The 18156-nt window shown below is 47.8% G+C and overlaps 1 protein-coding gene across 15 annotated transcripts in view; it reads left to right on the forward strand.

The window, feature by feature from the left end:
* EP400 (E1A binding protein p400) overlaps positions 1-18156 on the forward strand; it is a 71180-nt gene that overhangs the window by 27728 nt on the left and 25296 nt on the right. For 12 of the 15 annotated variants that reach the window (XM_039332304.1, XM_039332316.1, XM_039332309.1 and 9 more), the window contains 13 exons: positions 220-394; positions 1298-1434; positions 2114-2300; positions 3085-3251; positions 4701-4855; positions 6526-6837; positions 9101-9265; positions 10244-10408; positions 11766-11845; positions 13018-13307; positions 14909-15111; positions 15202-15371; positions 16360-16556. In XM_039332304.1, coding sequence (XP_039188238.1) covers positions 220-394; positions 1298-1434; positions 2114-2300; positions 3085-3251; positions 4701-4855; positions 6526-6837; positions 9101-9265; positions 10244-10408; positions 11766-11845; positions 13018-13307; positions 14909-15111; positions 15202-15371; positions 16360-16556 — 2403 coding nt within the window. The remainder of the gene's footprint in view (positions 1-219; positions 395-1297; positions 1435-2113; positions 2301-3084; positions 3252-4700; positions 4856-6525; positions 6838-9100; positions 9266-10243; positions 10409-11765; positions 11846-13017; positions 13308-14908; positions 15112-15201; positions 15372-16359; positions 16557-18156) is intronic. The other 3 variants (XM_039332306.1, XM_039332312.1, XM_039332313.1) reach the window with 3 other exon arrangements.

The raw sequence follows: 18156 nt of genomic DNA on the forward strand, positions 1-18156 counted from the left end.
GTTAGAAAACTGGTCTTGGAATCCACACAAACAGATGCTTAGCAGTCAGAGGGAAAAACCTAGGAAGGATCCTCCCTAACTGTTAAAAGTAGCCGTGGGAAGGTTGGATCTTCAGACTTGTCAGATTTTGTTAATGTAACCTCACACGAACGTAGGCCATTTTGTTGTGTTCTTTGGCTGGTTTCTCTGAGAGGGCTGACTGTGTGACTCTCTCTGTAGTCAGTACCGCTTACTCCTGATCGATACACCCCTGCACAACACCTTGATGGAACTGTGGACCATGGTGCACTTCCTGATTCCAGGAATCTCCAAAGCTTACCTGGATTTCCCCGTGAAAGCTGCCAACGAGGAGAACCAAGACTATTGCCATAAGCTGGTCATCAGGCTGCACCGGGTGAGTCCCCCAAGCCGGGCACTAGAATTGGGCACAGGGCTATCCTGGTTTTTACTTAACAAATAGGACTTGACCAAGCTTCTGTTAGAAACATAGAAAACTGGCAGCAGAAAAAGACCTGGAGGTCTTCAAGTTCTGCCTTTTGAGTTTATTTGCTTTTTGTTCCCTCTCTCTCTCTCTCCCACTCTCCTTACCTCTTTCTTTCTTTCTTTCTTTCTTTCTTTCTTTCTTTCTTTCTTTCTTTCTTTCTTCCTTCCTTCCTTCCTTCCTTCCTTCCTTCCTTCTTTCCTTCTTTTCTTTTTTTTCCAGTTGCCTCTTGAAAAACCACCTTTGGCACAAACATGACTGGATGACAGAGAATCTTCTTAGATTTCCTTCTTTCCTTCCTTCCTTCCTTCCTTCCTTCCTTCCTTCCTTCCTTCCTTCCTTCCTTCCTTTCTCTTTTGCTTCACTTCCTTCCTCATTATCTCTCCCTCCTTTCCTTCCTTCCTTCCCTCCTTTGTTTCTTCCTTCCTTTCCCCTTTCTCTTTTGCTTCCCTTCTTTCCTTGTTATCTCTCCTTCCTTCCTTCCTTCCTTCCTTCCTTCCTTCCTTCCTTCCTTCCTTCCTTCCTTCCTCCCTCCCTCCCTCCCTCCCTCCCTCCCTCCCTTTCTCTTTTAATTAATACTTTTTATCAATGTTTACGTTATATTTTTGCCGAATGATGGACGGCTGTTTATCCCAAGCACATTTAAACTCATTTCCTAACGATTAACAATCCGCTGAAAGTGGGTTCCAGGATTCCCCTATTCTTTCTGTGAAGTGATGCTTTCTTTCTAAGGTTGCTTTTGAACTTTTGAATATTCATAGCAGCTTCCTCTCTCTCTCTCTCTCTCCCTCTCTCCCTTCCACCTCTGCTCCGCAGATGATCCAGCCGTTTATTTTGCGCAGATCCAAACGGGATGTCGAAAAACAGCTGACCAAGAAGTACGAACACGTGCTCAAGTGCCGGCTTTCAAACAGGCAGAAAGTGATGTACGAAGACGTCATTCTCCAACCCGAGTATGTCTTTCTGCGCTGAACATTAAGTCATTAATGTTAATTAATGATTAATTACTAGTAATGAAGAGGACCACCTTCAATGTTGCCCAGAAAGAGCACAACTATACACACGTGTCGGGGTCAGTTGCTGAGCACCTAAAATGCATTCAGATGCCACGGGAAGGCTGGTGGCCATCAGAGCTTCAAAACCCAGTCATGAGTACTTTTTTTTGGGATGGGGAGGAGTGGGTGTGTACCTGTTCTTAAGTAGAGGACAGGAAGGCCTGGAGGAACGTTGTCCATGGGGTCGCGATGGGGCGGACACGACTTTGCAACTAACAACAACATGTATACATCCAAACTAGACTGTGTTGTTTCTCTGGGTCCTAGAATGTATGTGCGTCGACGGGTATATGCAAATATTTGGGGGGAGGGTTCATATTTATGTAGTCCATATTGGAGGTGGTGACCCTTTGAGAGCTGCACGCCACGAAATTTCATTTTAATGTACATTTAAAGTGACAGTAACGTTATTCGGAGTCTGAGGGATGGATTGGCCCAAACGCCTCCCCCCCTTCTTTGACGGAAGGAGCCCGGCAAGACGCCAGGCCAGCGATGGAGATCCTGGCATCCTGATCTCACGGGCATCACACCCTCTCCTGTTGTGGCTTTGACCCTCTGCTTTCTTCTCCCTGGGCAGGACCCAAGACGCTCTGAAAAGCGGGCATTTCGTCAGCGTCCTTCACGTCTTGATGCAGCTGCAGAAGATCTGCAACCACCCGGATCTGATCAACCCCCGGCTGTGTGGCTCCTCTTACGTTTCAGAGGCGTTGCAGTATGCTACCGCCTCGCTGGCCTTCACAGCGGTAGAAAGCAACCTATGGAAGGTGAGCCGGAACGGTGGACTTGCCAGGTTCTCTGTTGGGTGAGGAAGAGGGAGACTCTTCCCAGCTTCTCCTTTCTCCTTTCAACTTTTCTGTCCCGAGGGGTGACCCAGGACTCCGCAATGTTGTGTGCGTTGTGTGTGTGAGCGAGCGAGCGAGTGAGCGTGTGTATGTGTGTGAGAGGGAGAGATGAAATGGACTAATGATAGAAGAGAATCTTTGTAGCTCAAGGTTGAACTGTGGGGCTCCTTGGTGCACTCTGAGCTTGGTGGCTTTCTTGCAGACGTTGCAGGACCCAGCTAGGTAGCATCATCGGTGCTAGAAGGGAGTGGGGTGTGCAGAGTGGAGGAGAAGAAAGAGGAGAAGGACTGTGGGGTCCTTGGTGCTCTCGGAGCTTCTTTGTTTTCTTGCAGACGTTGCATGACCTGGCTAGGTAGCATCATCAGTGCTAGAAGAGAGTGGGGTGTGCAGAGTGGAGGAGAAGAAAGACAAGAAGGACTGTGGGGTCCTTGGTGCTCTCTGACCTTGTTTGCTTTCTTGCAGACGTTGCATGACCTAGCTAGGTAGCATCATCAGTGCTAGAAGGGAGTGAGCTTTGCACTGCAGAGGAGAATAAGTGGAATAGGAAAAGGACTGTGGGGTCCTTAATGGTCTCTGAGCTTGGTTGCTTTCTTGCAGACGTTGCATGACCCAGTTAGGTAATCTCATCAGCGGACTGAATAAGTGGACTAAATAAAATTATAATAGGTACCCAGATACTCTTTCTTCGCTCTCGGCCATCTTCTAGGTTGCAGACTTGAGCCTCTTTGACCTGATTGGGCTTGAGAAGACCATGACGCGGTACGAATCCCAGGTGGTGCCCAAGCAAAAAATAACACGAAAGCTTATCGAAGAGATTTACACCTCTCCTCTGCCGCCCCCCAGGCCTGCCCCCGTCAAACTGAAGCCGAGCAGGTAAGCAGCACACAGCCTTCCGTAACCTCAGTGGCCCTGAGGCAGCCAACTCCAACGTTGATTGGACTCTTGTCCCTGTTCAGTTTTGCGTGGTGTGTTGATAAGTCACACTCTGAAGCATGGGTCTCAGTTTCAGAACGACATTCAAGGGTTTGAAGGAGGGAGGGGAGGGGAGGGGAGGAAGGAAGGAAGGAAGGAAGGAAGGAAGGAAGGAAGGAAGGAAGGAAGGAAGGAAGGAAGGAAGGAAGGAAGGAAGGAAGGAAGGAAGGAAGGAAGGAAGGAAGGGCTATGGCAGTGGTTCTCAACCTGTGGGTCGGGATCCCATTTGGGGTCGAACGACCATTTCACGGGGATCGCCAAACAACGCAGTCCACCATTTTTTCCCCCTTTTCCTTAGCTGTGCTACTCCCTTTTATTCTATTGGCTTTTGAAAGCCAATAGAGTAGACTCTCTTGAATAGAGTCTAATTCTATTGGCTTTCAAAAGCCAGTAGGAATTGTCCAGGCTGTCTCTGTCCTGCTGAGCCCGCCAAAAGCCCCATTCTGCAAACGGTGCTGCACCCGTTGAGTAGTCCTCGACTTACAACCGGTTGAGTAGTCCTCGACTTATGACCGGTTGGGGGGGGGTCGCGGCATTAAAAAGGTTGAGAACCACTGGGCTATGGGGTCCTAGGTGTTCTCTGAGCTTGCCTATTTTCTTGCAGACATTTCATTAGCCAAACTAGATAACATCGTCAGTGCTAGAAGGGAGTGGAATTTATGCAGAGGAAGGAAGGAAGGAAGGAAGGAAGGAAGGAAGGAAGGAAGGAAGGAAGGAAGGAAGGAAGGAAGGAAGGAAGGAAGGAAAAGATGGAGGGAAGAAGGGGAAGGAAGGAAGGAAGGAAGAAGGAGCTTAAAGCATCTCCAGGGATTAGGGCACCAGGCCTGTCCCCTAAATATTTGACTCCCTTCCCTGCTGAGGTCATTGAAAAGGACGCCGAAGTGTTCCTTTGGCTCAGAACAGGAGAACCTCAAATCCTTCCCCTCCTTGGAGACAGTTCCTCAGTTTTTAATAGGAGTGAAAGGAGTCTGTGAAACCATTTTTGGCTTGTCCCAAAGATGCTTTTCCACGAGGCAACTGGACTTGGTTGTTTGTCTTTGAAGATCTTTCCCTTCTCACCCCAGAAGCTTCTTCAGCTCTTGACTAGATGGTGGGGAACGGTCTGGTCTGACGGGATGGTCAGAGCTGAAGAAGCTTCTGGGATGAGAAGGGACACATCGTCAAAGAAAAACAAGATAGTCCAGATAGTGGCCTGGTAGAAAAGCATCTTGGGGGGCGGGGGGGGGGGAGTAACTTGGACCTGGATGACTGAGAATCTCCGTAGACATTTGGGTTTTGCTTATGACTCCCAAGAGTACTTTATGGAAAAATCACAGCACCTAACCGGTTTCTCTCCCCCCCCCCTTCCAGATTGTTTCAACCTGTTCATTATGGGCAAAAACCTGAAGGGAAGATGGTGACCTTTCCTAGCACTCAAGTGCAACGGGCCACCAGCGCGGCTACGGTTGCCCAACCGGGCCAAGGGCGAGGAAGATCTCCCATGTCTACGGTAACTGCCAGCCAAGGTGAGAAAGGTGAACCTGCTTGGGATTCCTTCCTTTTCAACAGGTGTGGGTTGGTTCCCCTTCACGTTCATCCTCCCCTCTTTCCCTCCCTCCCTCCCTCAACCCGTCCTTGGAATGAAGCCAATCTTCCTCAACCTTGCGCCTTCCTGATCTGTTGAGGTTCACCATCACCACCATCCTGCGTATCTGGATGAAATCAGTGTGGAGCAAGCGGAACTCAAGTCGTCCTATCGGAGGCACGGATTGAGTAGATCCACCTATTAAAATTCTTCTTGAACAGCATTTCCAGCTGTGGACCTCAGGCCAGGTTGGGTCTACAGATGTTGAGGTGTCCACCTGGGGTTTGGACGAAGGATTTCCCAGGTCTTTCTCGGACCTTCAATCCAGCTCGGCTGCATTCAGTGAATAACGTCCTGAGCTGGCGCCTTTGGAAGCTCCATTCTGAGGTTCTTCTGTGAATTGTGAACCGATTCTGTGGGCTTTTCAACCCATTAGGTGCTCTCCCAGTTTTGGGTGGGTGGTCTTCCTGTGTTTCTCCGATTCCCTTGGACCGAGATGTTTCTGGACCTCTTATTTTGTTTGTTAAATTTACACGCCACCCATCTCACCATCAGGCAGGTTTCATTTGGATGGATTTCTCTCTGAAGAGCTGTTTTTAAGCTCTCCTACTCCCTCCTTCCCCCCCTCCTTTTTTTGATTTGAAACTTGGGAAAGGGAATTAAAAAAGAGCGACAGCAAATTGTCAATGCTCTTTCTGGAGATGGTCCAGGCAGGCGACTTGGAGCTTAAAAGCTTAAATTTTGCACGCAAAGCTTGGGTTTTAAAGAAGTCAGTCCCAGCCCGTGCGCTCACGTTCTGGGAGAATCCCATTTTGGCTGGCCCTGGAAGAGACTTGATTGTGCTTTGTTTGAAAATCTGGAATGGAGGGTTATCGAAGCATTCACGCGCAACTCCTTTTAGCTGTGTTTTCATCCTCTTTTTTTTTTTTCTAATGTTTCAGTTTGAGCTGAAAGTGAACGTTTCCAGGCAATATGTTTAGACTGTGTGTGTGTGTGTGTGTGTGTGTGTGTTTGTATGTCTTTATTTGGTCTCCACTTCACTGAGAAGCTAGGCTGGGCATGATAAAGCTGATTCTTCAGGGCAGCCCCTATTTATTTGCTTTGTTTGTATCCCGCCATGATTATTTTTACAAATAACTCAAGGCAGCATAGCTGACTCAGGAATTCTGGGAGTTGAAGTCCATGGCTAGACCAACCTTGACTCTGTCCTTTGATAAAGATGGATAACTTCACGATGGAAAGCCTTTTGAAGCACAGACCTAGCAAACTCAAACACACACACACACACACACACACACACACACACACCGCTCTGCAAGGAAAGCTGTGTTCACGTGTGTTTGTGCATGTGCGTTTGCGTGTCACGAGACTGAATTCACGCAGCAAATCACTTTTCGCTGCTTTCGTTTAAGCTCCCAAATGCCTCTGGATTTTTCTTGCTTTTTTTTTGTTCCCCCCCTCCAGGCAACGTGTCTGTACTCGGAGCCCCCACCCCACTACCCCCAAGGTTTAAAACTGACCCCTTGCAATTTCTCTAGCCCTTGAAAGGAAGGGGAAAAAAAAAAGGACCGACTCTAACCGCTTGCACCCCCCTGACCTTATTGATTGCAGCCGCCGTTGCCGTCTCTTCTGCTGCACCCGCAGCAGCAGCACCACAATTGCAGACGGCCCCGTCTTCCTCCAGTGCTCTTCCACCACCACCACCACCTCCTCCTCTTCCTCTTCCTCCTCCGAGACATCAGCCAGCAATGACCTTCGCCACCGCAACTAGCCCAGCCCATCCAGTGAAACTGCGGGGCCAGGCTACCACCCAAGGCCTCCAGCTAGGGCAGGCCCAGCCACAGGCCCCCCCACCCACCATCCAACAGAGTGTCCTGCCTCAGAGGCTCGTGTTAACGAGTCAGGCACAGGCTCGCTTACCCAGTAAGTGCCCCTCCGCCCTGCTTCCCAGATGTCTCCAGCTTCCTTCTCTCTTCCTCCTCCTCCTCCATTCCTCCTCCATTCCTCCTCTTCCTCTTCCTCCTTTTTTTTTCTCCAAAGCTTCCCTGAGGTTAAGTTATTAGGCACCCTAAAAAAAAAAATGTGTGCAGGGATACGTATGTAGACGTAGATATATTTGGATGGTGGCTCGGTTTACTGCTTCCCTTCCGCTCTCCCCTTTGGAGTTTGCCTTGCTCACCATTTTATGTTGCTTATTTGATTTTTAAAAAAAAGTAATTGTGTTTTAAGTGACACATTTAGATAAGAAGAAAAAAAAAACAACTCAGGAAAATTGCTGCGAACATCACAGGTAGTCCTCGACTTGAAACATTTTGCTTAGTGGCGGTTTGAAGTTAATGGCCCTGAATAAAGCGACTTTTTCACGTTGACCACCGTTGCAGCATCCCCCCCCCCCGTGGTCACGTGATCAAAATTTGGACTCTCGGCAACTGGCATGTCCTTACGCCAGTTGTACTGTGCTAGGGTCACGCGATCCCCATTGGTAGCCTTTCCAGAGCCAAGTCAGTGGGGGCTGCCGGATTCACTTACACGACGGCATGATTCGCTTAACAGCGGCAGGGATTCGTTTAACGCATGTGACCCCCCCCTCCCCAAAAAAGTTGTAAAATGGGGCCCAACTCACTTATTAACAACTGCCTGGCTTAGCCACGGAAACCTTGGGCTCCATTTTGGTCGTTAAGCCGAGGACTACCTGTAGATTAGTGGTGTCAACTTAATCTCAACTTCTTCTGCATGTTTTTTTTTTTTTCCTCTTGGTCAGCCTTCCTTGGAAACTTGTTTTTCTTTTTTTTAATTCTTGGAAAGAACAAATTTATCCTAATTTAATTCTCTCCTTTTGTTCTTGTTGTTGTTGTTGTTGTTGTTGGAGAACACTAACCACATCTTGGCTTAAAGAATGTCTTTTGCATAGGAAGGGCTCTCCTTAAGGAAGAACGGGAAGCTGGGCTAGGAACAGGCGGAAGCGGCCTTATTTCCGATGGTAGATGCACGATTAGCACATCTGGAGCCGAGGTGGGCAACTCTCTGGCCCCCTTTACGACCTGTGGACTTCAACACCCAGCATTCCTTGAGCCAGGAATTCTGGGAGTTGCAGTCCACAGATCGTAAAGGGGTCAGGATTGCGCACCTCGGCTCCAGAGGCTCTTGAGCACTGGTGTACTAATGTTTTCCGGGGGAACCTGCTGCCTTTGTAAAAGTCAAACGTTCCACGCTCAACTCCAGAACTTGGCAGATTTGAAATTTGGAGGCCCCGAAGCGTAGACGAGGGTTTCCAGGCCTTAAAACATCCTGATTTTTATTTTTTATTTCTTTTCTGATTTGATTTTTACGGAGAAGCCTTTAGCTCCGTGTGAACATAGCCCGAACTCCATGTTTACCTTGCAGGGTGACATGCAGACAAAAACGGTCCCTTCCAAGCAAATAAACCTTTAATTCTCCATCAGAGAGGGCTCTGGGAAAGATAACCTTCTATGCATTGAAAAATACATTGGCTGAATCCAAATTCTTTTGGCTAGGGCTGCATGAGGTTGCCCATCCCGCCCACCCTTCCTTCCTTCCCCGGTCCAAAATTCATCACCGCTTAATTGGATGTTTTAAATCAACGGGAGGAAATCAAATCCTTTGGGATCGTCTGCAAAGGTGATTGGGCAGCCCAACGAATCTGCTTCGCGTGGATTCCCCAAACTTGGCAAAGCCCTAAACAAATAATGATTTTTGTTCCTGGTCAATTGTTCTCCATACCCCTCGCAGTTGTGAATCCCTGCCTCTCTTGAGCTGTGTTTATAGTTTGCTTTTGAAAAGGCGGTAGAGGTCTGACCTGAAGGACTTTCTCTGCTCTCTGTTTCCGAAGTGTCACGTGAGTTTTTCCAGGTCACGCTGGCTAACCTGTGAAAAAGTGAGCATCTCTGCCCTCGGCCTGCCCCGATTCACTCACCGTTCTGCCTTTAAAGAAACGGAGCCGATGCCATTGGCCCCTCACCCGTATCACAGCTGTACCTGTGGAACTTCTTGGATGACACTTCCCTCCACCCCTCCCCTCCTCTCCCACCTCTACATCTCTGCATGTGGTTCGCGTCCGTTTTACTAACCACAACAACGAGAGGAAACCCAGGGGATGTCTGGGAGAAGCCCCACCCCGCCCCCCGCCCTCCCTTTTTTCACGGGTGCTTCCACCCCTCTCCCCCAGATGGTGAAGTGGTCAAAATAGCCCAGCTGGCTTCCATTGCAGGGGCCCAAGGCCGGATCGCGCAGCCGGAGACGCCGGTGACGCTGCAGTTCCAGGGGAACAAATTCACTCTGTCGCACAGTCAACTCCGCCAGCTGACCGCGGGACAGCCTCTGCAGCTGCAAGGTGAGGCCCTTTGAAGAGCACATCTGGGGAGCTCCCCCCCCCCGTCCTCAGGATTTTCTCAGCTGGGATTGGTTGAGCCTCCCGTGCTTTCTGGGATGTGTTTTGGATTTTGTGGCCTGGTCCTCTGGTTGTAGACATGAAGGGCAAGTTGTCAAGCTAGCCTTCCCGAATCTTTCCTATTCTGGAGATAGCAATAGCGCTTAGACTTATATACCACTTCACAGTGCTTTACAGCTCTCCCTAAGCAGTTTACAGAATCGGCGATGCTGGTTGAGGAATTCTGGAAGTTGACGTCCACAAGTCATATAAAAGGGCCAAGTTTGAAGAGCCCTGCAGTAGAACGAAACGTGACTTTTCCGTAGTAATCTAAGCTAGCCATTTCTAGAAGAACAAATCAGTCTAGTCCAGTGGTTCTCAACCAGTCTAGTCCAGTGGTTCTCAACCATTTGGGGTCGATCGACCATTTCACGGGGGTCGCCAAGCAAGGCTGTCTGCCATTTTTTTCCCCCTTTTCCGGCGGGTGCCTTACCTCCCTTGGGCTGGGCCAGCTGGTGGCCCAGCCGGTGGTCGGCCTGTCCGTCTCTGCCGCTTGCCAGCTACGCCTCGGCCGGCGCAGGGGGCAACACCACGCATGTGCGGCGCTCCCGGGCAGGGAAAGTCCTCGACTTACGACTGGTTGGGTAGTCCCCGACTTACGACCGGTTTAGTCCTCGACTTACGACCTGTTTAGTCCTCGACTTACGATCGGTTGGTGGTCGCGGCATTAAAAAGATTGAGAACCACTGGTCTAGTCAGTAAAACCCAAAATCAAAGTTTCAAGCACAACAATCCAAAAGTGTCCAGATGTTGATCACGCGACCACGGGGACGTTGCAGTGTCTGTCAACTCTGCCTAAGACGAGATGTTAAAAATCAGCCGGAGGGTCTTCCGTCAGTGGGCACTCAGTAACTTCCTCCCTCTTCCATTTCTACCTACCAGGCAGTGTCCTGCAAATCGTTTCGGCTCCGGGTCCGCAGTACCTCAGACCCCAGGGCCCTGTGGTGGTTCAGACCGTGCCCCAGCCTGGGAGTGTCCAAAACTCTCTGAACGCACTGGGGAACCAGCATCCGGTGGGCTTGCAGACCTCGGCAGGCGCTCAGCCAGGTAAGGAGCCTCCTTTTCCATCCGTCCACCTTTACCTGCCCAATTCCTGTATTGCTCCTACACTCCGAGCATTAACAAGAGAATAACAGACCGGAACTGTCAGTGAAGCCACTGCAAGCGCAGCCAGCGACGTTTGCGAACCGCAAATGTGAACGTTCAAACTTTACATTTTTTTTTAAGTGCCCCTTATAAAGCTTTGGTTCGGAAAGGCGGCGCCCTTAGAATTTTTTAGAATTAGAATAACAGAGTTGGAAGGGACCTTGGAGGTCATCTAGTCCAGCCCCGCCCCCCAAGCAGGAGACCCTACACCATTTCTGACAGATGGCCGTCCAGTCTCCTCTTGAAAGCGTCCACGGGTGAAACTCGCACAACTTCTGTTGTTTATTCTCATTGCCAGAAAATTCCTCCTGATTTCCAGGTTGAATCTCTCCGTGATCAGTTTCCATCCGTTGCTCCTGGTCCTGCCTTCAGGAGCTTTGGAAAATAGATTGACCCCTTCATTTTGTGGCAGCCCCTCAGATATTGAGGCGCTGCTATCCTGTCCCCCCTCGTCCTTCTTGTCATTAAACTAGACATCCCCAATTCCAGCAACCGTTCTTCATATGTTTCAGCCTCCAGTCCCCCTAATCATCTTTGCTGCTCTTCTCTGCCCTCTTTCCAGAGTCTCAACCGCTTTTTATAGAGTGGAGACCAAATCTGGTTGTAGTATCCTAGGTGTGGCCTTACTAAGGCTTTAAAGAGTGGCATTAGTGCCTCACTTGATCTTGATTGAAGGGTTAGGGTTTACGGTTAATCTCACCCTCTGATTCCATTTGGTGACTAGTAAGTAGTAGTGACTAGTAAGTAGTGAAATGCAAGGATGCCATTGATAATCGGGGCACGGGGCGCAGGTAGTCCTCGACTTAATGGCCATAATGGAGCCCAACAGTTCTGTTGTTAAGCGAGACGGTTGCTTAATGGGTTGCCCCATTTTCTTGCCACAGTCGCTAAATGAATCACTGCAATTGTTCAGCTAGTCCCTCGGTTGTTAAGTGAACCCGGCTTCCCCGTTGACTTTGCTTGTCGCAAAAGGGGGTCGTGTGGCCCCGGGACCCTGCGACCGTCATAAATATGAGTCAGTGTCCGAGCGTCTGAATTTTGATCACGTGGCCGTGGGGGGGGGGATGTTGCAACAGTCTTCAAGTGTGGAAAAAGGGTCGGAAGTCCCTGTTCTCAGTGCCGTCGTAACTTCGGACGGTCACTAAAGAAACTGTTGTAAGTCAAGTGCCTCCACAGCCTGATTCAAGAGCGAAGTCGTTTATGAGGACATGCCTGAGCCGTAGAGACATTTGGTTTACGTCTGAGTCTGTGTTTCCAGGAAGAAGCCTGGGGGCCAGTTTGGCGTCGGGAGACTCTGCTTCATCCCTGAAGTCTGGCATTCATGGCGGACACTCCCAGGTACTGGGACTTAGTTTGCACGTGTGAACCAGGGGCTCATCCTGAAGGTCTCTTTCGAATCCCCTTTTGGAACTGGTGGAGTATAGGCAGAATAGCATGGTCTTGTTTGTTTTTCTTTCTTTCTTTCTTTCTCTCTTTCTTTCTTTCTTTCTTTCTTTCTTTCTTTCTTTCTTTCTCTCCCTCTCTCTCTCTCTCTCCCTCTTTCTCTTTCTCCCTTTCTCTCTCTTTCTATCTTTCTTTCTTTCTCTCTCTCCCTCTTTCTATCTTTCTTTCTGCCTTTGTTTCTCCCTTTCTTTCTCTCTCTCCTTTCTTTCATTCTTCTTTTTCTCTCTCTCCCTCCCTCTTTCTTTTTCTTTCTTTCTCTCTCTCCCTCTTTCTTTTTCTTTCTCTCTCTCCTTCCCTTTCTCTCTCTCTCTCTTTCTTTCTTTCTTTATTTCTTTATTTCTTCCTTCCTTCCTTCCTTCCTTCCTTTCTTTCTTTCTTTCTTGAATTTGACACCCATCTCATAACAAAATGATTTAAGGCTTCTTTTTCAATTGACTGATGATGATTTTATTTTATTTTATTTTATTTTTTATTATTTCTATTTTATTTAAATTTATTTTATATTTTTATTTTATTTTTTATTTTATTTTATTTTTTATTTTATTTAAATTTATTTTATATATTTTTTTATTTTTTTATTTTTTATTTTATTTATTTTATTATTTTATTTTATTTATTTTATTATTTTATTTTATTTGTTTAGTTTAGTTTAGTTTAGTTTAGTGTTAATCTTCAATTCAATTCAGTCTGGTAAAAACTTAACAGTTCAAGTCCTAAACAAGGACCCAAGTGTGGTAACGTTTGAATATAGAGTCAGTATCGAATAAGGTGGTTTTTTGCAAAGGATGATGATGATGATGACTCAAGACAACCTTCCATCCCGGTAGAAACTGAGATGGAGGATCGGTGTAATTGTAAACACTGAAAACCGAAAACCTAACTTTCCTATAGGATGGGACCCTTGCCACTGTACATAGACGGTCACCTGGTAGATCCTTATTTCAATGTTTGCAGTTCAGTGTAGGGTGGTACCAGCAGGCAGCTGTAGACCTTTATCTGTCTAATTTTAGAGTGTGAATTCACTCCGCAATCTTCTCTCACGGCTCTTCTTTTTGTCTGCTACCAAGGAGTCGTTTGAGGAGAAAAACAGGCTTCTGAGAGAGCGCATGGACAGGATCTTTTCTTGCAACGAGCGGCGTTGCTCCAGGGCACCCATCTACGGCAAGGATCTCCGTAGGATTTGCACCCTGGTGGGCGACTCCAACACGACCCCTCAGTTCTCCACCGCGGCCAGCAAATGGAGGTGGGCTGGCTTTGTCAACTGCCGTCAACTCTCCAAAGATCATCAAGACCCTCTTCAAGGCTTGACCCGGCAGCTGGAACAGCAGCAGCAGTCCTTGAGGGACACCATCAGCAGGTGATTCCAAGCGCCGTCCTTGCCTGGAGCGTCTTCCTAAGGGCACGTGTGGAATTGTGTAAAGCCCAGGGCTCTCCAACCATGGCAGCTTTAAGACTTGTGGCTGGAGCGTCTTCCTAAGGGCACGTGTGGAATTGTGTAAAGCCCAGGGCTCTCCAACCATGGCAGCTTTAAGACTTGTGGACTTCGACTGCCAGAAGTCCACAAGTCTTAAAAGTTGCCAAGGTTGGAGAGCCCTGATCTAGTTTATGGGCTCTGGAGGGAACTGATTGGAGCCTCAGATGATTGTAGTTGGAAGGTGGGTGTATTTTCTCCCATATTTTCTCCCATATTTTCTTTTGCTGCTAAAGAGCCGCGTGTTTCTTGGCCATCCTTACAGTCGTAAGGTACCAAAAAGGCATCTTCATCCGTTCCTCTGTAACCAGCCAGGTGGTTCTAGAGCAGGATGGGGGGCTTCAGCCTTCCAGATGTTGCGGAACTCTTGACCTGTCTGTGTAATGTCTAGTTGCAGTACTTCGTTCAGGGTTGGGAGTTACTCAGCTGAGCTTTGAGCTCGTCTCCAGCTTGATGTATCCTCCTCCTCCTCCTCCTCTCTGCAAACCCCTCTCCCTTCAAGCACTGATGATGTTACCTAGTTTGGGTAATGAAACATCTGCAAGAGAACAACCAAGCTCAGAGAGCACCAAGGACCTCTAATGCTGGTCTTGGACCATAATAAAGATTGATTGATTGACTAAGGATCCAGATTCTTCTTCTCCTTCTCCTTCTCCTTCTCCTTCTCCTTCTCCTTCTTCTTCTTCTTCTTCTCCTTCTTCTCCTTCTTCTTCTCCTCCTCCTCCTCCTCCTCCTCCTCCTCCTCCTCCTCCTCCTCCTCCTCCTCCTCCTCCCTGCAAAGCCCTCTCCCTTCAAGCACTGATGATGTTACCTAGTTTGGGTAATGAAATGTCTGCAAGAAAACAACCAAGCTCAGAGAGCACCAAGGACCTCTAATGCTGCTCTGGGACCATAATAAAGATTGATTGATTCACTAAGGATCCAGATTCTTCTTCTTCTTCTTCTTCTTCTTCTTCTTCTTCTTCTTCTTCTTCTTCTTCTTCTTCTTCTTCTTCTTCTTCTTCTTCTTCTTCTTCTTCTTCTTCTTCTTCTTCTTCTTCTTCTTCTTCTTCTTCTTCTTCTTCTTCTTCTTCTTCTTCTTCTTCCTCTTCTTCTCCTTCTCCTCCTTCTCCTTCTCCTCCTTCTCCTTCTTCCTCCTCTTCTCCTCCTCCTCCTCCTCTCTGCAATCCCCTCTCCCTTCAAGCACTGATGATGTTACCTAGCAATCCCCTCTCCCTTCAAGCACTGATGATGTTACCTAGTTTGGGTAATGAAACATCTGCAAGAAAACAACCAAGCTCAGAGAGCACCCCACCGTTGTGGTCCTCCTCCTCCTCCTCCTCCTCCTCCTCCTCCTCCTCCTCCCAGTCTTCAAGAATTGGGACTATAAATAGTCAAATTCCGGAAGGACCATTCCCCCCCCCCCAAGGGTGAAGGGTTTTGAAATTGTGCGGGTCACAACATGGCCCCACCAGGAACATTTGCTATGGTTGTGCTTTGTTTCCAAGGGCCCTCTGTGTGTTGCCTGCTGCCGTGGCCGCTCCTCCGTCTTTGCACATGGCAAGGCTTCCCCCTGTTTATCGCCATCGGATGAAGCTCCTCCGACACAACCTGAAGGAGAAGACGCTGCCTTACCTGAACCAGCTTCATCAGCTGACCATGCCCCGGCTGCTTCCGTTTCCTGACCTCCGTCTAATCCAGTACGATGCAGGTAGAGGCAACTGCTTGAGGTGTGCCTGTCCGTCACCTGACCGGGGACGTCGCGCTCTCAAATCTGATTTTTCTTCTTCTTCCATCGCAGGGAAGTTGGAAGCCCTGGCGGTCTTACTGCAGAAGCTGAAGTCAGAAGGGCGAAGGGTGCTGATCTTGTCCCAGATGATGCTCATGTTGGACATCTTGGAACGGTTCCTCAACTTCCATTTCCTCACCTATGTGAGAATCGACGAATGCGCAAACCAGGAGGAGCGCCAGGTGTGACTCGCTATTTATCTCACTCACTCCAGAATTTGACACGAGTTGAGCTTTGTAACTCTCCCCTTAGCATGCTCCCTGTGGGAGGAAACCCGTTTGCACCCAGTGAGCAAGTTCACCCATCACATTCAGGTCTGTAACAGACTAACAAAGAATAACAGAGTTGGGAGGGACCTGGGAGGTCATCTAGTCCAACCCCCTGCTCAGGCAGGAGGTCCTATACCATTTTAGACAAATGGCTGTCCAGTCTCTTCTTAAAAACTTCCAGTGATGGAGCAGCCACAAACTCTGGAGGTTCCACTGATTAATTGTCCTCACTGTCAGGAAATTTCTCCTTAGTTCTAGGTTGCTTCTCTCTTTGGTTAGTTTCCACCTGTTGCTTCTTGTCCTGCCTTCAGGTGCTTTGGAGAATAGCTTGACTCCCTCTTCTTTGAGGAAGCCCAGTATTGGAAGACTGTTATCATGTCATTCCTTGTCCTTCTCTTCGTTAAACTAGACATGCCCAATTCCAGCAACCGTTCCTTATATGTTTTAGCTTCCAGTCCCCTAATCCTCTTTGTTGCTCTTCTCTGCACTCTTTCTAGAGTCTCAGAATCTTTTTTACATCGTGGTGACCAAAACTGGATGCAGTATTCCAAGTGTGGCCTTACCAAGGCCTTGTAAAGTGGTATTAATACCTCACGTGATCTTGATTCTGTCCCTCTGTTAATATATATAATATAATAATAATAATCCTTCTGTTAATGCAGCCCAGCACTGTGTAGTCCGTCTCTTCTTTAGACTTTTAGACACACGCAGCTCCTGCAACCTGTTCATCCTAGGTTTCAGTTTGCATCCAGACACGGACTTCACCAGACATGGATTTCTGCCTGCTTCAATTGGGCCAATCCAGCCATGTTTAGCTGTTAGCCAGTGAGGCTGGGGCAGATCCTGTTTTCCGGTTCTACTCGTGAGCGTTGGCAACCAGTGTGTCCTTTCTCCCTATCAGGAGCTGATGAAAACCTTCAACCGAGACAAACGGCTTTTCTGCGCCATCCTCTCTTCCCACAGCCGCTCCACGGGCGTCAACCTTGTGGAGGCCGACACCGTTGTGTTTTACGACAACGATTTAAACCCGGTGATGGAAGCCAAAGCTCAGGAGTGGTGCGACCGGATTGGCCGGTGCAAGGACATCCACATTTACAGGTGATGTTAGCGAAAAGGAAGACACAACCCTGGAGGAAAGGCTGGACCTAACCCTATCCTTCCAAATCATTGTTATTCGTTCTTTTTTTTTTTGGAGGGGGGGGGGATCCAATACGTCCTTGACTTACAACCGTAACAGATGCCCAAAATTTCTGTTAAGTGAGACATCTGACATTTGAGACCTTCGCGAAGTGAGTTTTCCCCCTTCCTACGACTTTTCTTGCCACCGTTCCTTTTTTTTATATATATTATTATTTTTAACCAACAAGACAAAACAGAACAAAGCAAAACATAACACACATACACATACAATATATGCTCCTCCTTTTTTTTTTTTACAGCAATTACGTAATGGTAATCTAATATTTACATTTCCCCCTTATTCTTCTTTAGAATATTTGTCCTTATAGCCCCATTATTTCTTATTTATTTATTTTATTTATGAGACTTATATACCGCTTTAAGTGCAAGCACTCTCTAAGCGGTGTACACCAGTAAGCAATGTATATCTATATATATATTTACATTGCCCCCAACAATCTGGGTCCTCATTTTACCTACCCCGGAAGGATGGAAGGCTGAGTCAACCTTAAGCCGGTGAGATTTGAACCGGTGACCTGCTGAACACAGTCAGCTAAAGTGGCCTGCAGTACTGCACCCTAACTGCTGAAATTTACATTTTTCTTCCTACGTGTTCTACTTCTTACTAAGAATAATTCATATTATTATTATTATACGTTATTATACACATATTTTCACTTTTGACCTTTCCATATTTATTCTCCTCTTGCCACCGTTCCTAAAGGGAATCACTGCCGGTGGGGTTCAGTCAATCTGGCTTCCCCATTGACTTTGCTTGTCAGAAAGTCACAAAAAGTGATCACATGACCCTGGGACGGTCATCAATGTGAGTCAGCTGCCCCGTGTTCTGACGTCAACGCTGCTCACATCGGATGTTCTGCCTTGACAACATAGGGAGATGTAGCTTTGCTTCTTTAACTTAGTTCCATCTCTTGGGAACTTCTGGCGCATGATCGACCGACATGGCGCACCTTGGTGTACCAGGGTTGCCAGACATATGAACACAGAAGGACAATCTTGGCGCAAGAGAAGCGAGCACTCCGCAAAGCCAGAGCTGCAAATGCTGAAGTAACAGTGTCTGCATTTCCTTGTTCAGTATGTGGCAGAACATTCCGTGCCAACATCGGTCTTATTAGCCACCTATGGACACATCGTTGATGGCCCATAACCCACAAGATGTCAAGGTCTTCATCGAAATCGATGGACGAACAACAACTTTAGAGTTAGAATTGGTTGGTGCTGGGGGGGGGGGGAGGAGGAAGAACGTCTCTCAAGGTTGTTTTGAAATAAGAGAAGAGAAGAATTTGTCCAGTAGTTAAAACAGGAGGGAAAGCTTACAATTCAAACTAATTGGAGAATGTGATTTATGACGGTTAATTAGAGGGAGGAGCTGTGCTTTTGATACTATGTGCTTAGGGGAGAGGATGACCATGTACATGCAGAAGCTATGCTTTTGTGATTAAAGGCTCCTTAAGGTAAACAATGCCTCAAAGTTCTTTGAAGAATTGCATCTGTCGGA

Source organism: Crotalus tigris, unplaced genomic scaffold (assembly GCF_016545835.1).
Source record: "Crotalus tigris isolate CLP2741 ecotype Arizona unplaced genomic scaffold, ASM1654583v1 scf7180000024461.2689607, whole genome shotgun sequence".
NCBI lineage: Eukaryota > Metazoa > Chordata > Lepidosauria > Squamata > Viperidae > Crotalus > Crotalus tigris.